Source organism: Staurois parvus, unplaced genomic scaffold, assembly GCF_062004578.1.
Source record: "Staurois parvus isolate SC_StPar_1 unplaced genomic scaffold, SC_StPar_1.0 ptg000814l, whole genome shotgun sequence".
Lineage (NCBI taxonomy): Eukaryota > Metazoa > Chordata > Amphibia > Anura > Ranidae > Staurois > Staurois parvus.
Window position 1 is genome coordinate 1,010,627 of NW_028318610.1, and position 24,237 is coordinate 1,034,863.

The window sequence follows — 24,237 nt, forward strand, 5'->3', positions numbered from 1 at the left end:
ACTCCAACCTTGTTGTTTCCTCCCCAGATTTGCTGGTCTGGGATTCTGCTGGGAGACCATTTAGCTTCGTTACTTTCAATGGAGGGGCTCCTCCTAAAGTTCTCTTTGAAGCAAAAAAAAGTCTTTAAAAAAAAAAAGGGGGGGGGGGTGAATGTATGAATGTAGCACCCCTCTAGTTAGCCAGGGAGAGCTAGCTAGGCTTTTCTTTGTTAGAGGTTGGATAGCAGCCTGGGATGAGTCAGCAAAGTTAACTTTAGTTTAGGGCTGAGGGCTCTGCAGGTCAGTTTCCTGATATCTCCCCCTGTTCTAGAAGCTTGAGAAGTTTCTAGAAGGCAATGGGTAGGGGTGAGGAGGGGCTGATCTGCATACACAGGGGATAAGCAGGAGGCGTGGCATGGGGTAATTATAACCCTTAAGTATGAGAGATCCTGATCAGAAAGTGGTCAGTGTCAGGTGGAAGACGGAGTGGGAGGCTGGAGTGTAGAGCTTGGGAGGGGGACCAGGGAGGGACCTACCTACTGGCAGGTGCTGGACAGAAGGATCTCTTTACCTCAACTGTCCCCTGAGAGAGGACAGCCTGGGAAGCAGGGAAGGAGCCATTGAAAGTGTATGTAATTAGTTTGGATTTTAGTTTTAATAAAAGGTGTAATTATTTTAGAATTCCACTTATAGTAAGAATAAATCTGTGTCTATGAATGTAAGAATATCCTTGCTAGCCAAACAGGTCATAGCCAAATCTTGGAAATCTCTCTACCTAAGCATCGTAGTTGTTAAAAATAGAGTTACACGGGCTATGATTCACGCTAAAGTGGAAGCTACAATTATAGACACGATCCCTAAATTCTTGAGTGTTTGGAACCCATGGGTTGAGTGTTTTCTCCCGTCAAACTTTGACGACTCACTTCTTACTCCATGATAAATTTCCTTACTTAATGCTACCATGGTACCATCTTACACCTGTGCCACACATTATTCCATCTCTTGTAACCATTTGTGAAGTCATTCACTTCCCCCTCCCATTCCCATTTTGGACCTTCCCTACTTGTTTCCCCTCCTCCTCCCCCTCCCCTGGTTTCCCTTCTTTCTTTTCCCCTATGACCCCTCTCCATATGCCATCGTGCATAATGTCAGGTCTACATGTTCCGATCCTCTTATACAGCATTGGGGAGTATGTTTCTCCTTCTTTTCAAAATTTTGCTTGCAATTACGTACAATGTTTTTGTTCACCTTCTGCCATTTGTAATGCCAAACTGTTGTACCAGTATTTTCCACCTCTCCCCTCCCTTCCATAGACATAAATACCACAGATACTGTTGTCTATGACCTTATGTCTGCAAAATGTCTTTTACCCTTGTGGTTTCCCTTTGTTAAAATTATAATAAAATATTTGAACAAGAATATCCTTGCAAGTATTTACCATAAATAAATTAACCAACCTGATTCTTGATGGTCATGTTGAAGGTAGACAGGGTCGAGTTTGAAGGCACCGATTAAGTCGGATCTTTTTTTTACCCTGTGTGATAAAGTAAAATGTGATGGTTAAGAAAGCTTTAAAAATATTTTTAGTTTTGAACAGAATAGTAATGGCTTACCATCCCTGTCAGATTATGATGATTATTATTATTATTATTTGCTGTCTTTGTCCTTAATGGAGAGAAGTACCTTCTCTTTTTGTCCTAGTGACCACTGTCACTGGGACTGAAAAGGTATGCATAAACCAGGGGCGGACTGACAACTCATGGGGCCCCCGGGCAATAGGGGATCATGGAGCCCCTGTGTCCTTGCCCAAACTCAAAAAAGCCTATGAAAAAGGTACCAGGGGCATCTCATGGGGCCTTCAAAAAAGAGGGGTTTGTGAAAAGAGATTCACAGAAAAGCGGCTACATAATGAATAGAACGTGACACTCAGAAAATTTCCAAAAATTATGCTTTATTACACATATATAGATATGACATATGGGCATATGCCCTGGTTTACCATCACCTCAGTATGAGACAATAACACACAGACCTAAAACCATATAAAATGACATCAAGACCGGTCTAAATGCATGTGCAACAGAAAGAATGACTTCAAGAGTCTAATACCTCTGCAGCGCAAGCACATAGGTGAACACTTCCATGGGGAGGTGTATCCAAAAATTGTACCATAAGTATACCATAATATTGAATATATAATAAATGACAATATCAATCTGGTGAATCCCAATAAGGGAATCCAAAAATTCTACTATGGATATATATATATATCACATGTATGCAAGGCTGCAGCACAAAAAGCGTGAAGAGGAGAACAATAGGCCTAGGGCCTGTATGGAAAAAGACATAAATGTCCAATATATGATACAATGCATTCCTGTGCCAGCACACGTGGTTGGGGCCCATTCATCTGTAATATGAACAGCTGTATCTCAGAGCTTTTGAATGAAAATAAGCCCCAGTTATTCCCAGGATGGGAGAAAAGATGCAAATAGCAACATTCTGCTTGAAATGGTGTCTTCACCACTGTTTGTGGACTACACACCACCTTTTGTAGAAAAAACAACAAGACATATCCCAAGGTATCTTCTGCTTGTAGAAATATATATGGTGTTGTATCTTGTGTCCTACATAAAGCACCATGATGTCCCCATCCTGTAGTAAAACAAATAATGTGGGAAGTCACTGACAGAGCTTACACTCAGTAAGATATATAGATCATATAGATCACAGAGGATCATATATCTAATGTCCCGCAACAATCCACTCACCACCTGTGCTGTGGAAAATGAGAATAAAAGAAATGTCCTTCATGGGTATTGCCATACACGGCCACAGAGACCAGGGAGCCACCGCTGACATCCACCGATATACCGCGGGCTCCAGCCCCCTCTTGGCGCTTGTGCTGCTCACACTTGCCTCATGGCATGTGAAGATGGCTTCCTCCTCATGGACCAGCGTGCGTTCCACCTAGTGCGCATGACCGGAAGTGACGTAACTGACGTATGACGTCAACGCGTTTCGCCGATGGGCGTATCTCACTCAGCTTCGTCAGGACCAATGAGATAACTGCATTTCAATATCCTATTTATAGTGGGTAAGAACCCACCCATTTATGCAAAAGAGGATGACCTGCAATTATTCTAATGGGAAAGAACAAGGGGGGGGAGGCTAAATACTTAGCACAGCTGCTGGTCTTAATAAAATTAAAAGAAAACAGACGGCTGGAGTCAACAATGAGGGGAGAGGCTGAATATTATTTACCGATATACATATTGATCACATGGATCATAAATTATATATATCTCTCAATCTATTAAAGCCTTTCATACATTCCCGCCAATAGATAGTGATATAGATCAGAGAATCAACAATTCCATTCACCAAATCTGGTTACTTGAAAATCAATGTCTATTATCAACAGGTATCCTATATTACCTAAAACCACCACAAGATGGCAATATAACCTGAGAATTCACATAAGGGTCATTACAACTAAAATATCCCAATTTTTTTTAAAACAGCCATCTCATAATGTGATTATTGTACAAAGAAAGGAAGTACTAAAGATCATTTGATCAGGCCGTAAACCCTTATACATTATACAAGCTACATGAAAGTTCATATCATAGGATCATCCCTACTTGTATAAATAATCCCACTGTATATAGTGTGGTTAATGAGATTAGTTGATCACAATTCCAACCACAAAGGGGGATGGGGAAATGCCATCAACTGACCGTCACATGGTAGTGAACCAGTACATAGTCCCATAGATCTATTTTTCCAAAAACACTTGGAGATCACATTCCACATTTAACCCCTTAGGGTACAGTGTATCAAGTTTATATATCCAATATTTCTCCTTTTTAAGCAGTTCTCTATCAAAGTCACCCCTCCTTTGTGGGAAGTGCAATGCATAGAAACCTTTTACTTTGGTACCATCCAATTTGCCTCCATGGTATTTGGCATAATGTTGAGCAAGATTACTATCAGGGTCATTAGATCTGATATCTCTAAGATGTTCACCTATTCGTACTTTAAGTTGTCTTTTAGTTTTACCTACATACATCTTTTTACAGGGACAGGTTAAAATATATAGTACTCTTACTGTAGAGCAGTTTATAAGACTCTGAATTTTATAGTGAGTATTATTTCCTGAATCATAAAAAGAATCTGTGCGATCCACATACTTGCAGATTTGACATTTCCCACATTTAAACATTCCCTTAGTACGTGATTTTAGCCATGTTGTTTGTTTTAATGGTTGATAATCTGAATGAATAAGGAGATCACCAAGATTTGGTGCTCTTCTTGCTACCATTTGGGGACGTTCACCTACTATCTTACTCAACCTGGGACATTGGGTGAGAATCTTCCAGTGTTTTTCCAATATCAATTTGACATCTTGCCACTGGGCTCCAAATTGGGTTATCATTTTCACAGGCTGATCACTCAATTTGGCCTTTTCTTCCTTTTTGGTAGATAATAAATCCTCGCGGTCAGTTTGATATGCCCGCCTCCGAGCATTTCTAATTTGGGAGTGGGAATATCCCCTTTCTCTAAATCTTTTGTAGAGGTCCTGAGCTTCTATTTTAAAATCATTGATGTTTGAACAGTTTCTTCGACATCTCAAAAACTGTCCCACAGGAATCCCTGAGATCAGTGAACGTGGATGGTAGCTTCTTGCCTCCAATAAGGTATTGGCGGCTGTGGGTTTTCTATATGTCTTAGTGAGAAGTCTTCCATTTTCAAGTCTAATCTCCAGATCCAGAAAAGAAATGCATCTTTCATCAAATATGTATGTAAGTCCAATATTAAAGGAGTTCTGATTCAGCTCTTCCAGGAATAATTTTAATTCCTCAGATGTTCCTTGCCATACGAGGAACACATCATCTATATATCTTAACCAGATCTGGACATTAGCTAGGAATCTTGATGATCTAAATACTACTTGTTCCTCCCAAAACCCCTCATCTCATGGGGCCCCCTACCGATCCCGGGCCCTCGGGCAGTGCCCGAGTTTCCAAATGGTCAGTCCACCCCTGTCATAAACCCAACATTTTGAGCTGTAACTGAAACATAAATAGAAGGGATGTCTTTCTAAGAGGATATTATGGGACACAGATGACAACAAAAACCTGAGAGGACACACTTTAAGAAAATACCAGTGGTATACAGTGAGGAACAGAAGTATTTGAACACCCTGCGATTTTGCAAGTTCTCCCTCTTAGAAATCATGGAGGGGTCTGAAATTCACATTGTAGGCGCATTCCCACTCTGAGAGACAGAATTAAAAAAAAAAATTCAGGAAATCACATTGTATGATTTTTAAAGAATTTATTTGTCTCGCACTGCTGAACATAAGTATTTGAACACCTGAGAAGATCTGTGTTAATATTTGGTACAGCAGCCTTTGTTTGCAATTACAGAGGTCAGACGTTTCCTGTAGTTCCTGACCAGGTTTGCACACACTGCAACAGGGATTTTGGCCCACTCTTCCACACAGATCTCCTCTAGTTTTGTCAGGTTTCAGAGCTATCGCTGAGCAACACGGAGTTTCAGCTCCCTCCAAAGATGTTCTATTGGATTTAGGTCTGGAGACTGGCTAGGCCACTCCAGAACCTTGATATGCTTTTTACGGAGCCACTCCTTGGTTATCCTGGCTGTGTGCTTCGGGTCGTTGTCATGTTGGAAGACCCAGCCATGACCCATCTTCAATGCTCTGACTGAGGGAAGGAGGTTTTTGCTCAAAATCTCACAATAAATGGCCCCATTCATCCTCTCCTTAATACAGTGCAGTCGTCCTGTCCCCTTCACAGAAAAGCACCCCCAAAGCATGATGTTACCACCCCCATGCTTCACAGTAGGGATGGTGTTCTTGGGATGCAACTCATCCTTCTTTTTCCTCCAAACACGACGAGTGAAGTTTAGACCAAAAAGTTCTACTTTGGTCTCATCTGACCACATGACTTTCTCCCATGCCTCCTCTGGATCATCCAGATGGTCATTGGCAAACTTCAGACGGGCCTGGACATGTGATGACTTGAGCAGGGGAACCTTCTGTGCAATGCATGATTTGAAACCATGACGGCGTAGTGTTCTACCGACAGTGACCTGTGAAACTGTGGTCCCAGCTGTCTTCATGTCATTGGCCAGCTCCTCCCTTGTAGTTCTGGGCTGATTCCTCACCTTTCTTATCATCAGTGATACCCCACGGGGTGAGATCTTGCATGGAGCCCCAGTCCGAGGGAGACTGGCAGTCGTCTTTAGCCTCTTCCATTTTCTAATAATTGCTCCAACAGTTGATCCATTTTCACCAAGCTGCTTGGCAATTGCACCGTAGCCCTTTCCAGCCTTGTGGAGGTCCACAATTTTGTCTCTGGTGTCTTTTGACAGCTCTTTGGTCTTGCCCATGGTAGTAGTTGGCGTCTCGACTGACTGTGGGGTGGACAGGTGTCTTTAAAGAGCTCAGACAGGTGCTACTAACTTAGATTAATGAGTGGAGTAGAGGTGGACTTTTTAAAGGCACAGTAACAGGTCTTTGAGAGCCAGAATTCTTGCTGTTTCTTAGGTGTTCCAATACTTATGTTCAGCAGTGCAAGACAAATAAATTCTTTAAAAATCATACAATGTGATTTCCTGAATTTTTTTTTAAAATTCTGTCTCTCAGAGTGGGAATGCACCTACAATGTGAATTTCAGACCCTTCCATGAAGTGGGAGAACTTGCAAAATTGCAGGGTGTTCAAATACTTCTGTTCCTCACTGTAAATATAATTTTAGAGTAATTATCATTGTAATTTTTGGGTAGCACCCAAGTGTTAGTATTCTGTTTATTTTTCTACTAGGTAACAGTTAAATTAAATCCAATGAATTTCATCATCCAAACATGCATTCTGGAACCCCATATGGCCCCCTGACACATTGGTTGCATACCTTTGGACTAGGACAGACAGAACGTATTTCACTAAATATCAGTAAACTGTTATTAAAATATGTTTTAAATATAGCGCAGCATTGTACATTTATTAGTGTTTAATTATTGAATAATCATAAATTAAAAATCTGCATTCTTTAATAATCAAGGCCAGGCTTAGGATATGTTGCTTCCTATTCAAAATTTTGTGGGTAGTCACACCTCCTCCAGTGAAACGTCTGCAGTTCTGTCTCTGTCTTTATACCCTACCTTGGGATTAATTAGTACTCAAAAAAATCAGACAAGAACCCTATGTTGCCATCTTCTGATTTGGCAAAGCTGGCTACATGAAGTACACTTTAAATTTTTTGGGCACTGTTGTATCCTGCAAGAGTGGAGGAAGTTTTCACAAACATTGAAAGTGTGGAAGTACAATTATGGTATAATTATATTTTTTCATATTTAAACGGTTTTCTTCTAGTTTGATGTATTACTGATGGCCAAAAAGGGCAACCAAGCATGCGTTAGCATGAGCTAGTTAGGGTGGGAAACCTATTGCTTTGTGCTGCATGAGAAAAGTGCAGGTACACCCAGGGGCGGACTGACAACTCATGGGGCCCCCGGGCAATAGGGGATCATGGGGCCCCTGTGTCCTTGCCCAAACTCAAAAAAGCATATGAAAAAGGTACCAGGGGAATCTCATGGGGCTCCCTACTGACCCCGGGCCCTCAGGCAGTGCCCGAGTTTCCAAATGGTCAGTCTGCCCCTGGGTACACCTTAAAAGCTGCTTTAAACCCTAAAACAAAATGTATTATATTGCAGCTTACCAATAACTAGATATGGTGGCTGCATTTGTTTTCTGTTAGGCTCCTTTTCTTTATTTTTACCTGGTGATCCAGCCAGTAATTCTGTGATCTTTCAACTTTAACCTTTAAACAGACCAATGTGTCCAGCAAAAGCGCAGTTAGAGGGTTGAGACAAATCATTTAACACTGACAGATGTGCTCACAATGGTCAGCTCTTATTTTTTGCAAAACCTTTATCCCAAAAGAAAAAAAAAAACTATTGTTGTATCTGCCTCAAAAATGTTCACTGTAGTTTAGTTTCAATTTCTTAGTCAAGTCCATCTAAATTTGCTAGTGCATCTCATACTATCCTCTCCCCAGACTGACAATGCTACTGTCCAAAAGGTGTCTCCGTTGCTCCTCCATCCAGAGAAGAGACACCCTAAGACAGAAAAAAAACAGTGTTCATAGGGCGCTCTGCATCAATGTGACCTCCAGAAGAAAAGTATCTTGGGCATCAAATGGAGGAAGGGATGACAGGTGACACGGAGCCACACAAAGCACTGGTGCACCTCTTTGTGAGTAGAAGCAGATTCTAGTAGCAATAAACCACAATGAAGGCTCTTCTAAGTGCAGTATGCAGCTGCTTATTCAGTTCTTAAAAGGTTAAAAACACTTACAAGATTACAGCAAGGCAAAAGTTCATCAGTTGTATGACTCCAGGGGAGCACACTGAGCCATTGGAAAAAAGGAGGGGGTAGCCACCTTACATGGCACGTAAATATGTGTCACTACCTGGCTGCCTACCCCCATATTCACTTTTTCATCTAGACCTGATCCTACTTCAAGTGAGGAGGAGTCCCCTTGATCTTTTGTATGGTAATATTCTCTAGATTTTTTACCCCTATTTTAGTTTTTTCCAGGTCTACTGGTAGCTTCATATTCATGTTTTATATTTATATACCCTTTAGAATCACTTACTACTGTGGATACATTTCCATTTGGGGTAGATATCCAGGAAGGCTATATATTCATCTTTTCATGATGGTCAAACTTATGAGAAGGTAATGGAATAACATATATACCTGTTAAGGGGTTGTTTTGTTATTGCATATGGCCAGTACAGATTTCCTATTTTTATTTCCTTTACTATGATCCCCTTATTTTTTTCTGGTTTTCCATTTTCAGGAGGTCATTCTATTCATTGTGGTGGTCACCAAAACAGTCTTTGAAGAATGTTCCCCTCATGCAGACATTATATGGAAATCTTCTGATCTAGTGGTTAGGAACCTTATTGCCTTATGTGGATTCCTGATTGCCGGTTACTATTAGATCTGGAGACGCCAAATGTTTTTAATTCAGTGATTTTATAAAGATTTGTTTACCATGTCTCTTTCTAACCTCAATATGATCCATGTGATCAAATAAAACTTGCTTGTTAATACTTATTATATTACTCCGCTTGGATTTTCTAATAACCACTCATTGTGAGCAGCGTTGCACTTGTCATGCTGCTATGTTTTATGTAGAGCACACTGAGCCGACCAACAGTAATGAGTGGTGAAACGCACAGGCAAGATGGCAGCCGTATTTCCGGAAGAGATGTGGAACGCACAGGCTGGACATGACATCAAGGGGGAGGTAATACATTTCGGAGCATACGCAGACGCTCCTTCTTCAGACGCCCCCTCCACAAGAGTCGCTACTTGTAACAGGTAAGGGTGGGAAGACAGATAATGGAGTGATGGAAAAGGCAACCAATCAGACTAGATAAATTAAATTGAATAGACTTTGCATATGTGATAATAGATTTATTGTACGCTAAAATGACATCACAACATAGGGAAATTTAGCTGACAAATGAAAATTAAAAAATAAATAACAAGAAGAATAATTTTCATTTGTCAGCTAAATTTCCCTATGTTGTGATGTCATTTTACAATACCATAAATTATTATCACATATATATTATTATGTATTTTGTATAGTAGCAATTGTGTGCATGGTATTATGTGTCTTTTTAATGTTACTGTAATTTTGGTCCTTGCTTGTAATGCCAAAACTATCATCTAGGTGTTGCTTTGACAGATACACCTACACTCTAAGCAATTTCACATGAAGGCTATTCAGTTTAATATATCTAGTCTGATTGGTTGCCTTTTCTATCATTCCATTATCTGTTTTCCTGTCCTTACTTGTTATAAGTAGCGACTTCTATGATGGGGCCTTAAGGTTTGAAGGAGCTTCTGCACATGCTCCGAAATGTGTTGCAGCCCCCTTGACGTCACATCCGGCATGTGCGTTCCATGCCTCTCCCAGAAGTACGGCAGCCATCTTGCCTGTGCGGTCCACCATTCTCACTACCACTGGTCGGCTCAGTGTGCTCCCCTGGAACCATACAACTGATGAACTTTTGCCTTTCTGTAATCTTGTAAGTATTTTTAACCTTTTACGACTGAATAAACTGCTGCATACTGCCCTTAGAAGCACCTTCCTTGGTGTTTATTGATTCTAAGACAGGAAGTGTGCTACTGGCTGGATCACCAGGTGAAAATAAAGGATAAAAAAGAAGCAGCCACCACATTTAGGGATTAGTAAGCTGCAGTATATTACATTTTTGTTTTTATATTGAATACTGCTTTAAGCCTACCTTTCAATAGATGTTGGTCTTTGCCAGCAAGTGAAGCTTTAGAGGGGATCTATCATCAAGCAAAACACCTGACTGAGGGGCATCAGATGGAAGCCATCACCTTCTGACCCCTGAGCTTCACATTTTTCAAGGGACACAGCAGATTGAAGTTCTTGGAAGTATTGGTTTCCATCAGTTCTAATGACCAGAGTGGTCCCTCTTTTAGTCTATATTACATAGGGGAGAGGTGTTCCATAATTTTTTTTAGGTAACCTGCGCAGGATTTGTCAGGGACCACAGGGCTGGCCACGATCGCGCACGGGTTTGCACATGCGCGGTGTGCCCGGCCGCACTAGCGTGCGAGCATTGGAACCTGGGAACCCGCGATGGCAGCGGCGCTCGCGCATTCACGATCGCGGACGCAAGCCTGGCACTAATCAGGGCGCCTTATTCAAAACAGGTCAGGTCTGACTCTAATTGCCGTATGGTCTTACTTGTATCCTGAGTTCCTGTATTGAAGATTGTCTTGTTGCTGACCCTGCCTGACCCTGATTTGATGTCTGTCTCCTGTTCTGATCCCTGGCTTGTCTGACCATTCTCCTGTTTAATCCTGCACGTTCTGATCTCCTGTTACCAAACCTGGCTCGTGACCTGTTTATCCTGTCTACTGATTTTGTGCCGTTCTGCCTCCACCGTTACCGACCCGGCCTGCCCGACTCTGCTCTTGCTACCTCCTCACATCAGGCTCTCACCTGCTATACACCTCCAGTGGTGCTTCTACCACAGCTTGGTGAACCCAGGGGCCGCAACCTGGTCTCGGCCTGCTGCAAGTCCATCCCCACCATCAGGGGCCCTGGTGAACAAGCAGGTTGGGACTTAGAATCCGCGCCTTGGGGGATTCCGGTCTGTGGAACGCTAGAGGCTACCACCGGCAGGGACATAACAGGATTACTTGGAATTGCAGTGCAGAAGAGATAGTGGAGTTTATTTACTAAAACTGGAGCACATGAAATCTGGTGCAGCTCTGCACGATAGCCAATCAGCCTCTAATTTCAGCTTGTTCAATTACGCTTTGACAAAATAGACCTGGAAGTCAACCCCACTGTGTTGTCAGCTCAGTACAGGAAGTTTGTGGCTCAAAAGAATTTTGTCAGCATTAACTTTTGTTTTTTCTTTATCCTACATTGAGGAACAAAACATAGAATATACGAAAACCTATATAAAATAAAATTAGAGAGGAAAAGGCATCCAACCTAGTACACTAGCAAAAACTGGTCAGGGTAATACGGGAGTTGGTCTTCAACTTTTTCTTTTTGCCATTATTCAAACTTCCTGTAGGCAATAGCACCTAAACAGACTTTTTCAGAATTCTTGTGTCCCTTAATGGACTTCAAGAAAAGCATTTTACGGTAAGTACAAAAAAGCTTATTTTTCCACTTAATGAACAGATATAATGAAGTGCTCATAACGGAACGGAACAGTTCCAAAGGGAGCAAATAAAAGGTTCATTGTTAGGATTTACTGTATATATGCTTTATGGGCTTTGCACAAAATATGATCCCTGATCATCTCATGAAGTAAACTAGTCCTGATGTGCAGTGTGCATAATTATATAAATAATGCTTCTGTGCATTAACCACTTCCAGTCCGGACACTTTTACCCCCTTCCTGTCCAGGCCAATTTTCAACTTTCAGCGCTATCACACTTTGAATGACAATTGTGCGGACATGCCACACTGTACCCATGTGAATATTTTTAGAATTTGAGACAGATAAAACTTTATTTTGGTGGTATTTATTCACCACTGGGATTTTTATTTTTTTTTTGCTATATAAATGAAAAAGTCCAAAAATGTTGAAAAAAAGTGTTTTTCTTATAAAATTTTGCAAATCTTTCTTCATAAATCTTTGCCAAAATGTATTCAGTTATCTTTTTAGTAAAAAAAAAAACAAAAAACCCAAAAGTAGTTTATAATCAAAAATTATAATTTTTCTAAAAAAATTTTTACATTTTTATTTTATTTTTTTATATTATATGTTTTTTTCCTTTACATATTGTCACCCTAGCAGTACAGTGTCACCATGGTGACACTGTACTACTTGTGTGGGGGTTATAAAGATTTTGTTTTTGTTTTTTTTACACCGATTTCTTTTACACCCATAGAGGCTGTAAAAGCAATAGTTTCTCCTCTCTGGCTGCATTCTTGCAGCCATTGAGAAATACTGTGTGAGCTGTGATTGGTCACAGCTTGTCACATGGTACAAGGCTGTTGTGAATAGCCTTGTACCATGTGATCTCAGTGATCATTCACAGATTTCACATGTAGTAATCAATGATGTCAGAAGTGACATCTTGCTTACTACTCTTCATGTGATCATTGATTGGCCGATCACTGATCACATGATTGGGATCTCACATAGAGGTCCTGTACAACAATCGGTGTTCCACTGTGTCCGGAGGACACAGCGGGCACCCGACTGCAGTGCTGCACGCTCCCAGGGAGCACGCACAAGCAGGGGGCGGGGAGGCCGTTTATAAATGGCCATCCGCCCCTGCACTCCTCCCATCCGGCTGTTTATATACATGGGCCAGACGGGAAGTGGTTAAGTATGGTGTGTTTATGGCTTAAAGGGGAACTAAACTGCCCCTGAACAACACAAACCAAAAGCACTATCATTCATTTTTAATATTCAGTACTTTTGGCAATACAGTGTATATTTATACATTTATCTAGACAGTATTTATAATTTATTGATTTGGGGTCTTTGCACTGATAGAGCTTCACTGTTTATAATATATTTTTTTTTCTGTTATTGTTTGAGGAGTGCATATTTTTTTGAGTGAAAGCTGCTTTCTGATTATCTTTTTTTAATATATTTTTGAATAGTTCTCGGAGTTTTTATTATATATAATAGAAAAGAATAGAAAACAAGATAAACTATTAGAATATATTAAAACAGAATAGAAAAGAATCTAACAGAATCAAATAGAATAAACAATAGAATAGAATAAAATAGAATAGAATATAACTTTCTTACAAAATTTGAATTTCAAAAAGAACAGATTAGAATAGATGAGAATAGAAAAGAATAGAATAAAAAAAAAAATAGAATATAAAAAAAATAGAAATAATATATCTGTCTTCTGAAATTCGAATAGAATACATTTGAATAGAATAGATTAGAAAAAGCAATAGAATAGAATTCAATAGAATATAATAAAATAGAAAGAATATAGCCGTCTCCAAAATTCGAATTCCAAATAAATTCAAATGGCATAGAAAAGAATAGAAAATAAGGGAATAGAACAGAAAAAAACCCCAATGAAAGAGAATAGAATAAAATAGAATATAACTTTCTTACAAAATTTGAATTTCAAAAAGAACAGATTAGAATAGATGAGAATAGAAAAGAATAGAAAAAACAATAGAATATAAAAAAAATAGAAATAATATATCTGTCTTCCGAAATTTGAATAGAATACATTTGAATAGAATAGATTAGAATAGAATAGAAAAAGCAATAGAATAGAATTCAATAAAATAAAATAGAAAGAATATAGCCGTCTCCAAAATTCGAATTCCAAATAAATTCAAATGGCATAGAAAAGAATAGAAAATAAGGGAATAGAAAAGAAAAAAAACCCAATGAAAGAGAAAAGGATAAAATAGAAAGAATATAACCATCTTACGAAATTCAAGTTTAAATTGACTAAATTAGAATTCCTATGCCAATTTCGAATTTGAATGCGGATTACAATCTTCCAAATTTGGTCAAATTGAATTCGAATCAAATCGAATTTGAAAAACAACCAAAACGAATTCCGAAAATGAATTAAACAAATCAAACAAGTTTAACGAAACAAAATTTTTAAAATAACAAAATCGAAACAGATTGGTTCGTTCTGTACATATCTAGCTCCTGGTGCCTCCCCCCCTCCTTTTTTACCTTCCTACTTTCCTCTTTCTTCCCCCTCCGTCTTCTCTCCCACTCCTCGTTATTTAGTCTGTTCTGTAGGGATGGTCTCTACTGATGCATTCCTTTATTTCTCGTATAGTGAACTCAATATATAAGCATTTCATCTGTTAGCCCCTATTTCCTTGGTAAATGCATGCGGATTTCATTTTCTTTTATCTACATTGTTCTTCTGTATCGGCATGATCAACATGCTCTTTGATATACTAAACGTTTAGTCATTTTCTATCATTTCTCTACTTGATGTTCAACTGCTAGTGACTTGTAAGTCACCGATACTATACTTCTATCTCTATATATCTAATTGCAGTTATACACTGTATTTCTTAAACATTTTCAAGAAAAATGTATTGAAAGAGCGAGATAAAAAAATGGACATAAGATTGCTCACTTAGGTATGAAAGTCGCATACGGGTAACAAAGCAGCTTTAACCTCCCTGGCGGTATTCCCGAGTGTAGCTCGGGGTAAAATTTCAGTACCAAAAGCGGTAACCCCGAGCTACACTCGGGCTTACCATGCGGCGTTGCTCAGGGAGTCCCTGCAGCACTTACCTTGTCTTCACTCCCGCGATGTGTCCCCTGCAGCGTCCCCGGCCATCTCCTCCGGCCGATGCCGGCATCCGGCTTCCGTGTTCCGGTCCCTGTGACGTCGGCGGCAAATTTGAAATTTTTTACAAATTTAATTTTTTTTTAAAATGATTATTACATAGTAAAACATTACTGTATCAATGCATTTCACATACATTTTGTCCCTACTGTTTTGTCCGGCGCCCTGCCTGCATTTTGACTGTTCTTTCTGCCTGGAAACTTAGAAAAGTCCATGGCATCCAAAAAGCGTCCCTTTACGTCAAAAGCGGTTTTAGACCGGCTAGAGAACAGCGATAGTAAATGAGAACCACTTGCAGAATTGAGTGATAATGATTTGTGGGGAAATTCTTCATCAGACACTGAAAACGATTTTGCGACTTTGCTCAGCGATGTGCGAATTTGCCTCTGTATTTCAAATTTCAGTGTTTTTGGTTTGATTATATTATTGAATTAAATTTTTTTATTATATTATTATTATTTTTTATGATTATTTATTAAATTATAATTTATGATTTCGTGTTTCAAGTTTTATCATACCCGGGATGTTTACTAGACTCTTGTTCCGACAGATTTCAGTGAGTTATTCCTAAAAATTACAGCCTACAATAAAAAACTACATATTTCCATGCAAAAAAATGGTACCGCTTTCAGCATAAAAAATGGAAATAATCAGACCGTCAGGAAAGTTAAAAAAGTACAAATAAGTCAGCATAACAACAGTACTTGCATTGTATGCACGTACTATATACAGTAGTAGGGATGGTCTATATGTTCGAGTCGAACATACGTTCAACTTGAACATTGGATGTTCGTGTGTTCGCTAAACACCAACATCAGCGGACCATTCGCCTGCGCACCCCACAATGTAATGCACTCTGGCGGTGCATTGTAATTGGCCAAAGCATTGCACCTGACCACAGGTCAGGTGCAATGCTTTGGCCAATCACAGCAGAGTTCACAATAAGAGCCATGATTGGCCAAAGTCTCAGTGACTTTGGCCAATCATGGCTCCCGGCAATTGGGCAAGACTAGTATGGACGTCACCGCTAGCTCTACCCAATTGTTAATAACAGTTGCCGGTCAGACATACACAATTGGCTGAGGCTAGTGGTGACATCACCGCTAGCCCTGCCCAATTTTTTACATCTGACTCGCAAATGTCAGATTGCAGCGAGTGCTCTGCGGGTGCGGACAGGTCGGTGGGTGTCAGGTTTTTTTTTTATTTTGGTGAGTCAGTGTCATCGTGACAATGCTGTATGCCATGATTGATGATGGATTACAAACTGGAAACATTTTTGTTTGCTTTTTTTTATTGTTCAATAAAGGATTTTTTCAAAAGTCTGGTCTCTGTTTTTTCACACTTTTAACCCTTTAGTGAATGGGTAGGGGAACAAGTTCCCCTTACACATTCACAAGGGGGGGCAGCATCAGGGTGCCCCCTTAAAGGGATACCCTGATGCTAATGAGCCCCCCTGCCCACAGATCCCTACAACCCCGGGCCAGGGTTGTGGGGAAGAGGCCTTTGTCCTCATCGGTATGCCGAGGGCACGTGGCTTGGTAAGGCCCAGGGAGGGGTGGCGCTCATTTGTCTCACCCCCCCCCCCATATTCTCTGCCTGCCAGGCCTGTGTTCGGATCAAGGGTCTGGTAGGAATTTAGAGGGGACCCCCAAGCTTTTTCCCCACCATATTTGGTGGTGAAGTTACCCTTTAAAGTCCTACAGTGGGGTCCCTCCTAATCTTCCTACCAGACCTAATGGGTCTGGTATAGATTGGGGGGGGCACAGTGTTTTTTTTTATAAAAATGTATTTTTTTAAATGTCAGTACTGCTGCAGCAGGTTCTATATATTGTACAGATATGCAACTTTGCAGGTAGCTTAAGGGGACCCCACAGGCATATTTAAAATCATTTTTACATTTTTATTTTACTGTAAGCAATGAAAAATGACTGCTCTTTAAAAACGGTACTTTTTGGAATGTTCTTTTTCACCGATTCATGTCTTTCAGGGCAGTACCCGAGTCCCCATACCCCTTTTATGGCCAATAACTTGCATATAAGCCTTCAAAATGGGCAGTTTTGAATTTACAAGTTTGAGTTCCATAAATCTGCATTATGTTTGATGTTCGCGGTAGAACTTTCTTTAGGTTCAAATGTTCTACTGCGAACCAAACGGGGGAAGGGGGGGGGGGGTGTTCAGACCATCACTACTATATAGTGTGGGACATGATTGGTCGGTATGTCTGGAGGTTTTTAAATGTTTACCACATACAGTATACATTTGTTAAATCTACTGGTCACAGATGCCAACAATGTTTTGTTTTACCTCCACCTAGACAAGGAGTCTCCAAACTTTCTAAACAAAGGGCCAGTTTACTGTATGTATGAGGGCCAGACCGTGGCCATTGGGAGTAGAAAAGATCCTGACCCCAGTAGGAAAAAACAATGCCCCATTTTTGGTGTCATTGGAAGGGATTGTGCCTCATCATTGGTGTCACTGGACCCCGTTGTTAGTGTCATTGGGAGAAACTGGGCCACATTGTTGTTGTCAATGAGAGGAATTGTATCCCATCGTTGATGTCATTGGCAAGAATTGTGCCCCTTCATTGGTGTCAGTGGGGAGGGGATTATGCCCCATTGTTGGTATTAGTGGATTAAATAGTGCCCCAAGGGCTGGATAAAAGCAAGCAAAGGGCCACATCTGGCCCCTGAGCCACAGTTTGGAGACCACTGATTTAGACCAAAACAAATAAAATTAGTGAAGGTTAAATTTGATGGATATTCTTTCAATCTAAATAACTAAAGAATTTTAATAGATATTTTAAAGTCTATATACTGTCTGTAATTGTCATTATGAAGAGTGCAAAGAGCAGACACGGTAAGATGCTTTTACCTTTACTCATTTTCTGCCTGTACCTTAATGAGGAGAAGTAAGATTTTTACTAAAAATATATTTTCTCACTGCAGTTAGCTACCCTTACCAGGTGCATAAAGTAAACAGAAAGGAAAACTGGAAATATTGCATATTTTTCAAACTTATCTAATAAATTAACTTGGTTGGTTTTTATGGAAAACACTTTATTTTTTCTTCTTCCTTCATTGTAAAATACCCAATATCCACATCAGGAGCGGACTGACCATTTGGGCATTGCCCGAGGGCCCGGGGTCAGTAGGGGGCCGGGAGAGGATCACTGTCCAGTGACAGTGTGGGGAGTGGAGGAGGAGCCAGTCTCAGATCCCGACCCAGAAGTAGCTCACCTGTCACTTCACCTGGTGGCAGAGTGAGTCGGGTGAAGGGTCCAGACACTGTGCTGGTGATGGAGCCGGTGGGCAGTGGGAAGGTGAGAGGCATATCATCCATGGGTGTGGAATGTTCACTGCACACACCCTTCCCCCATGGATGATATGTATCAAAAACAAAGTTGGAGGTGATCGGTGCAAGGGAGGGACAGTGACAGCACCGATCTCCCTGAATGGATTTTAATGAAGCAGCTGAAAACTGCAGGAGGGAGAGACTTCCAGCTACCTTGCTGAAATCCATGCAGGGAGATCAGTGCTGTCACTGTCCCTCCACTGCACCGATCATCCCTGACTGTGCATCGGATCTCCCTCCTGGGCCCCCCCTCTGAACCTCAGCCCCCCCCCCCTCGCAGGTCTCTGATGTCTCATCTTCTCTGACAGTGTCCAGCCCCTCCCCCCATCCTCCACTGCAGAGCAGTGGAGAGAGGATCTGCTCTGCCTGTTCTGTCCAGATCAGTCAGCAGCTCTATCTCTCCCCTTTTCTTCATTCCTTCCATCCCTTTTCTTCATTGTTTCTTTCCCTCCCTTCATCCATTCCCTCCCTCCCTCCCTCCCTTTTCTTTCTTCCTCCATCCCCTCCCTCTCCCTCCCTCCCCTTCCTTCATCTATTTCAGCCCTCCTTTTTCTTCCTTCCCTCCCCTTCCTTCATTCATTCCGTCCTCCATTTTCTTACTTCCTCCATTCCCTTCCTCCCTTTTCTTCCTTACCTTCATTCCTTCCTCTATTCCCTCCCTTAATTTTTTCTTCCCTCCCTCCTCGCCTTTCAGTCATTCATTCCTTTCTCCCTCCCCTCCTGTCATATCCTTCCTTCCTGCCTCCCTCCCCTCCTTTCATTTCCTTTCTTCCTCCCTCCCCTCCTTCCTTCCCTTCATTCTTTCCTCCATCCATTTCCTTCCTTCCTCCATCCATTCCCTCCCTTTTCTTCCTTCCTCCATCCCCTCCCTTCATTCTTTACTTCCCTCTCTATTTCCCTTCCTTTCTCCCTCCCTCCCCTTCTTTCCTTCCTTCATCTATTTCATCCCTCCTTTTTCTTTCTTCCTTCCTCCCCCCCTTCTTCCTTCCCTCCCTTCATTCCATCCTCCATTCATTTTCTTCTTTCCTCCATTCTCTCCCTCCCTTACCTTCATTCCTTCCTCTATCCTCTCCCTTCTTTTTCTCCTTACCTTCCTCCTCATCTTTCAATCATTCTTTCCTTCTTTCCCCGTTCCCTCCCCTTCCTTCAATCCTTCCTTCCTCCCCTCCCCCCTTCCCACTTTCCTCCATCCATTTCCTTCCTTCCTCCATCAATTCCTTTTCTCCCTTCCCTTCCTTTCCTCTATTTATTCCCTTTTCTTCCTTTCCTCTATTTATTCCATTTTCTTCCTTCTTTCCTCCCCTTCTTCCTTCCTTCCCTTCCTTTCTTCCATTCCTTTCTTCATCCATTCCCTCCCTTCATTCTTTCATCCCTCCCTCTCCTCCTTTCATTTCCTTCCTTCCTCCCTTCTTTCTTTTATTCCCTCCCTCTCCTCCATTCCGTCCTCCATCCATTCCCTCCCTCTTCTTACTTCCCTCCCTTCTTTCCTTCCTTCCCTCCCTCCCTTTTCTTACTTCCTCCATCCATTTCCATCCATTCCCTCCCTCTCTTTTCTTCCTTCCTCCATCCCCTTTCCTTTATTTCCTCCCTCCTTTTTCTTCCTTGCTCCCCTTCCTTCATCCATCCATTTTCTTCCTTCCTTCATTTCCTCCCTCCCCTTTCTCCCTTCCATTCCTTCCTCCATCCCCTCCCCTCATTCTTTCCTTCCTTCCCTCCTTTCATTTCCTTCCTTCCTTCCTCCCTCCCCTCCTTCCATCTAGTCCCTCCCTTTTCTTCCTTCCTCCGTTCCTTCCCTCCCCTTCCTTCCCTCCTTTACCGTCATTACTTTGTCCATCCATTTTTATTCCTTTCTTCCTCCATCCATTCCCTCCCTCCCTTTTCCTCCTTCTCTTCCTTTCTCCCACCCTTCCCTCCCTTCCTCCATCTATTCCCTCCCTCCTTTTCCTTCCTTCCCCTTTCTTCCTCCATCCATCTATTCCCTCCCTTTTCTTCCTTCCTTTCTTCCTTCCTCCATTCCCTCCCTCCCCAACTTCCCCCCTTCTCCTTCATTCCTTCCTCCATCCATTCCCTCCCTTTTCTTCTTTACCTTCCTTCCTCCATCCCCTCCTTCATTCTTTCCTCGCACCCCTCCTTCATTCCCTCTTTCTTCATTCCCTCTCTCCCTTTTTATTCCTTCCTCCCTTTTGCTTCATTCCTTCCTCCATCCATTTTTGTTTCTTTCATTCCTTACTCCATTCATTCCCTCCCTTCCTCCATCCCCTCCCTTCATTCTTTCCTTCCACCCCTCCTTCCTTCCCCTTCCTTCCTCCATCCATTGGCTCCCTCCCCTTTTTCTTCCTTCCCTCTATCCATTCCCTTTCTTCCGATATAAGGGGGTAAAGGTTCTGTTTATTCATCCCAATCTAATGGCTAGTGCTCCCTGTTCACTCCCTACTGACACTGTCCACTGCCCCCACAAAATCATTGTAAAAACAAACAAAAATAAATTGTAAAAAATAGTTTAAAAATGTTATAATAATTAAAAAATTCTGACACCCACACCATTGCTCTACTAACACCATCCACTGGCCACCCAAAAGCATTTTGAAAATAAATGATAAAAAATAATAAAACATTAATTTGTAAAAAAAAAAAAAATCATAAAATTGTAAAAAAATAAAATAAAAAAAATACTAACATAAATGAAGAACTACTGACACCACCTACTGACACCATCCTACACATACTACCCACTGCCATACACTCCGCACTCCTCTCCCTGTACATACTAGTCACCGCCATACACTCCGCACTCCTCTCCCTGTACATACTACCCACTGTCATACACACCACACTGTACATTCCCTATTTAACATTACCTCCTTCTGCACTATACTAGTCATCTCAGACACTATTTAACCACACCCCTTTTAAGCCATGTCCAATTTTTAGCCCAATTTAAAAACACACCCCTCCTCTCTCATCCCTTTCTCTCTCTCTCTCACTCCTCCCCCCTCTCTCTCTCTCTCTCTCTCTCTCTCCCTCTCTCTCTCTCTCTCTCTCGCACCCCTCCTCTTTTTCACCCTCTCACTCCTCTCTCTCTCTCTCTCTCTCTCGCACCCCTCCTCTTTTTCACCCTCTCACTCCTCCTCTCTCTCACCCCTCCTCTTTTTCACCCTCTCACTCCCCTCTCTCTTTCACTTCCCCCACATGGCAGCCATCTTTAAACCTGGAAGTGCCCAGTGGCTTCTACAGAAAGAAGCCGGGAACATTGATGCAGGCTTTGCTGCAGTAAATATTTAAATGCCCCTTCTATGCAGTTGAGCTGCAATATGTAGGTAGGGTGTTGTGTGGGTGAGCTTGAGTGTAGGTGGGGGCACAGAGGGCCCCATTATCTCTTACTGCCCGGGGGCCCCATGAGTTGTCAGTCCGCCCCTGGTTCACACCACAAAAATGCACTCCGGATGCATTCCCGATACGTTTTTGCTTACAGTTCACACCAAGCGCAGTTCTGGTGCAGTTTGCCATGTTCAAGTATGGTTGTGTGCAGAAAAAATGCAGCATGTTTTACTTTTTGTTTCTGGGCCGGAAACTGACTGGAACTGACTGCACTGGTATGAACTAGGGCCATTGGAATACATGGAAAACACGGTGCATACATCTTTGATGCAGGAAAAAGCACAATGAACTGCATCTAGTGTGAACTAGCCCTTACAAGGAGTTTTGCAATCACAAGGATGTTCACTTTCCTTTTTTGGACATTAAGGATCCGTTCACACCTATGCAGTTGGCATTTTGTCCACTCTGCAGTGCTTTTCACAGTTCATTTTGCATTTTTCTACACGTGTTTTTTTTAATTTAAACTTTTATTTGATTTTTCAGTACAAAAAGAAATCACATTTGCAAAAATATTTCACATATACATATTTCCATTTACCCCAATATTACCCCGCCCCAACCACCCTCTCTCCAACCCATTTTCCCCATCCACATCCTCTTTCCTGAACTATAACTCCTCCTTTTTATCTATCTCTTATGCTGCTCTCTCAGATTCTCAATTAAGGCTCTCTCCTCACTTCTAAACTTCCCCTCAATTCCGACCAGTTCTATATATCTTTCAGAGGTTTTAAATTTCAACCAACTACACCACACTTGTACACGCGTTTTTACCACATTTTGCATTTTGTTCAGCTTTTTTTTTTTTTTAAAAAATGTAAATTTTTTTGTTGCTGGGGAGAATGAGCATGCAAAGACACACTACCATGCATTTCAGCAGCTTCGCCATTGAACTATATTGTAGCAAAATGCTGCTTTTTGCTTTAACCACTTGAGCTCCTGAGGATTTACCCCCCTTAATGACCAGGCCTTTTTTTGCTACTCGGCGCTGCACTAATTCAACTGATAATTGAGCGGTCATGCAATGCTGCACCCAAATGAAATTTACGTCTTTTTTTCACACAAATAGAGCTTTCTTTTGGTGGTATTTTATCACCTGTGCACTTTTTTTTTTGCGCTATAAACAAAAAAAACACGAAAATTTTGAAAAAAAACAATATTTTCTACTTTCAGCTATAAAAAATATATTGTAAACTCAAAGTTAATCATAAATTTAAGCCAAAATGTATTCTGCTCCATGTTTTTGGTAAAAAAAATCCCATGCATAGCAGGCAAACTGGCGCTATCTGGGAGGGGCGCTAACACTATCGGAAGTCACCAGTGACACTAATACAGTGATTGGTAAAAATCTGTTCACTGTAATCAATGACACTGGTGACAGGGCAGTGAAGGGGTTAACTGGGGGGGGCGATCAAGGGGTTAAATGGGATTACTGGTGTACTGGCGGACAAACTGGCGCTATCTAGGAGGGGCGCTAACACTATTGGAAGTCGCCAGCGACACTGATACAGTGATCAGTAAAAATCTGTTCACTGATCAATGACACTGGTGACAGGGCAGTGAAGGGGTTAACTCGGGGGGGGGGCGATCAAGGGGTTAGACGGGATTACTAGTGTATGAGCGGGAAATCTGGCGCTATCTGGGAGGGGCGCTAACACTATCGGAAGTCGCCAGTGACACTGATACAGTGATCAGTAAAAATCGGTTCACTGATCAGTGACACTGGTGACAGGGCAGTGAAGGGGTTAACTGGGGGGGGCGATCAAGGGGTTAAATGTGACCTAGGTGTGTTCTAACTGTAAATGTGTAATGTTTTACTCACTTTTACTGTGTCTTCTTCCCTCTCTGGGACGGAATGTGCCCAGGCAGAGAAGAATGACATCATATCCTGTCCTGTGTAAATGTCAACACAGGACAGGATAGGACAGGGACCGATCATCTGATTTCAGCCAGACATCACTGGCTGAAATCGAATGATTGATCCCTCCGGGATCAAATGGTGGCGCGCGCCCCCTGCCGGCGAAAACGTCGGGAGCACGGAACCCGTTTTAAAACGTGGTTTTGCGCCCCAGTGCCACCCTGCACACATATATACAGTGGCAGGACGGCAAGTGGTTAAAAAAAAAAAAAAGTCTCTTTCCAAAAACGCAGCAGCTCAAAAAAGCATAGATGTGAACTGGTTCCATAAAACGCATTGGTGTAGATGGAGCCTTATTCCTAATAAATCAATGAAGTGAATAGAACTATTTATCTTTTTTCTCTGGATTTTCTATTTTTCTACCACCTGCTAGTTCTTTTTTTATCAAGTATAAAATTTTTTGTTTTACTTACCAAAATGCAGAGCAATCAAAGTTCACCAACAGCCATTTATGTGGGTTAAAGTTGAACGAGTCTGCAAACTGTAATAAAGGTAAAACATTTTGAACTTTAACAACAGTTCCATTTTGATTTTGGGATTGATGGCGTATTTTGTAGTCTAAATACAGTTTGTTTTCTTTGAGGATGACACATTTGTTCTCAGTGTTAAATAATGATGTCACTCTTTTTAATTCTCTGATTTCCTTTTTGTTTCTTTCATGAGATCTAGCTAGATACAACAGTAGACAAGAGCAAACAGAA

At 41.4% G+C, this 24,237-nt stretch overlaps 1 protein-coding gene across 2 annotated transcripts in view; it reads right to left on the bottom strand.

Annotated features, from left to right (window-relative positions):
- Positions 1-24,237, bottom strand: part of DDC (dopa decarboxylase) — a 217,630-nt gene that overhangs the window by 52,023 nt on the left and 141,370 nt on the right. For both annotated transcript variants that reach the window (XM_089654936.1, XM_089654937.1), the window contains exons 9-10: positions 23,950-24,017; positions 1,437-1,513 (exon numbers count right to left, since the gene is read on the bottom strand). In XM_089654936.1, the coding sequence (XP_089511062.1) occupies positions 1,437-1,513; positions 23,950-24,017 (145 nt within the window). The remainder of the gene's footprint in view (positions 1-1,436; positions 1,514-23,949; positions 24,018-24,237) is intronic.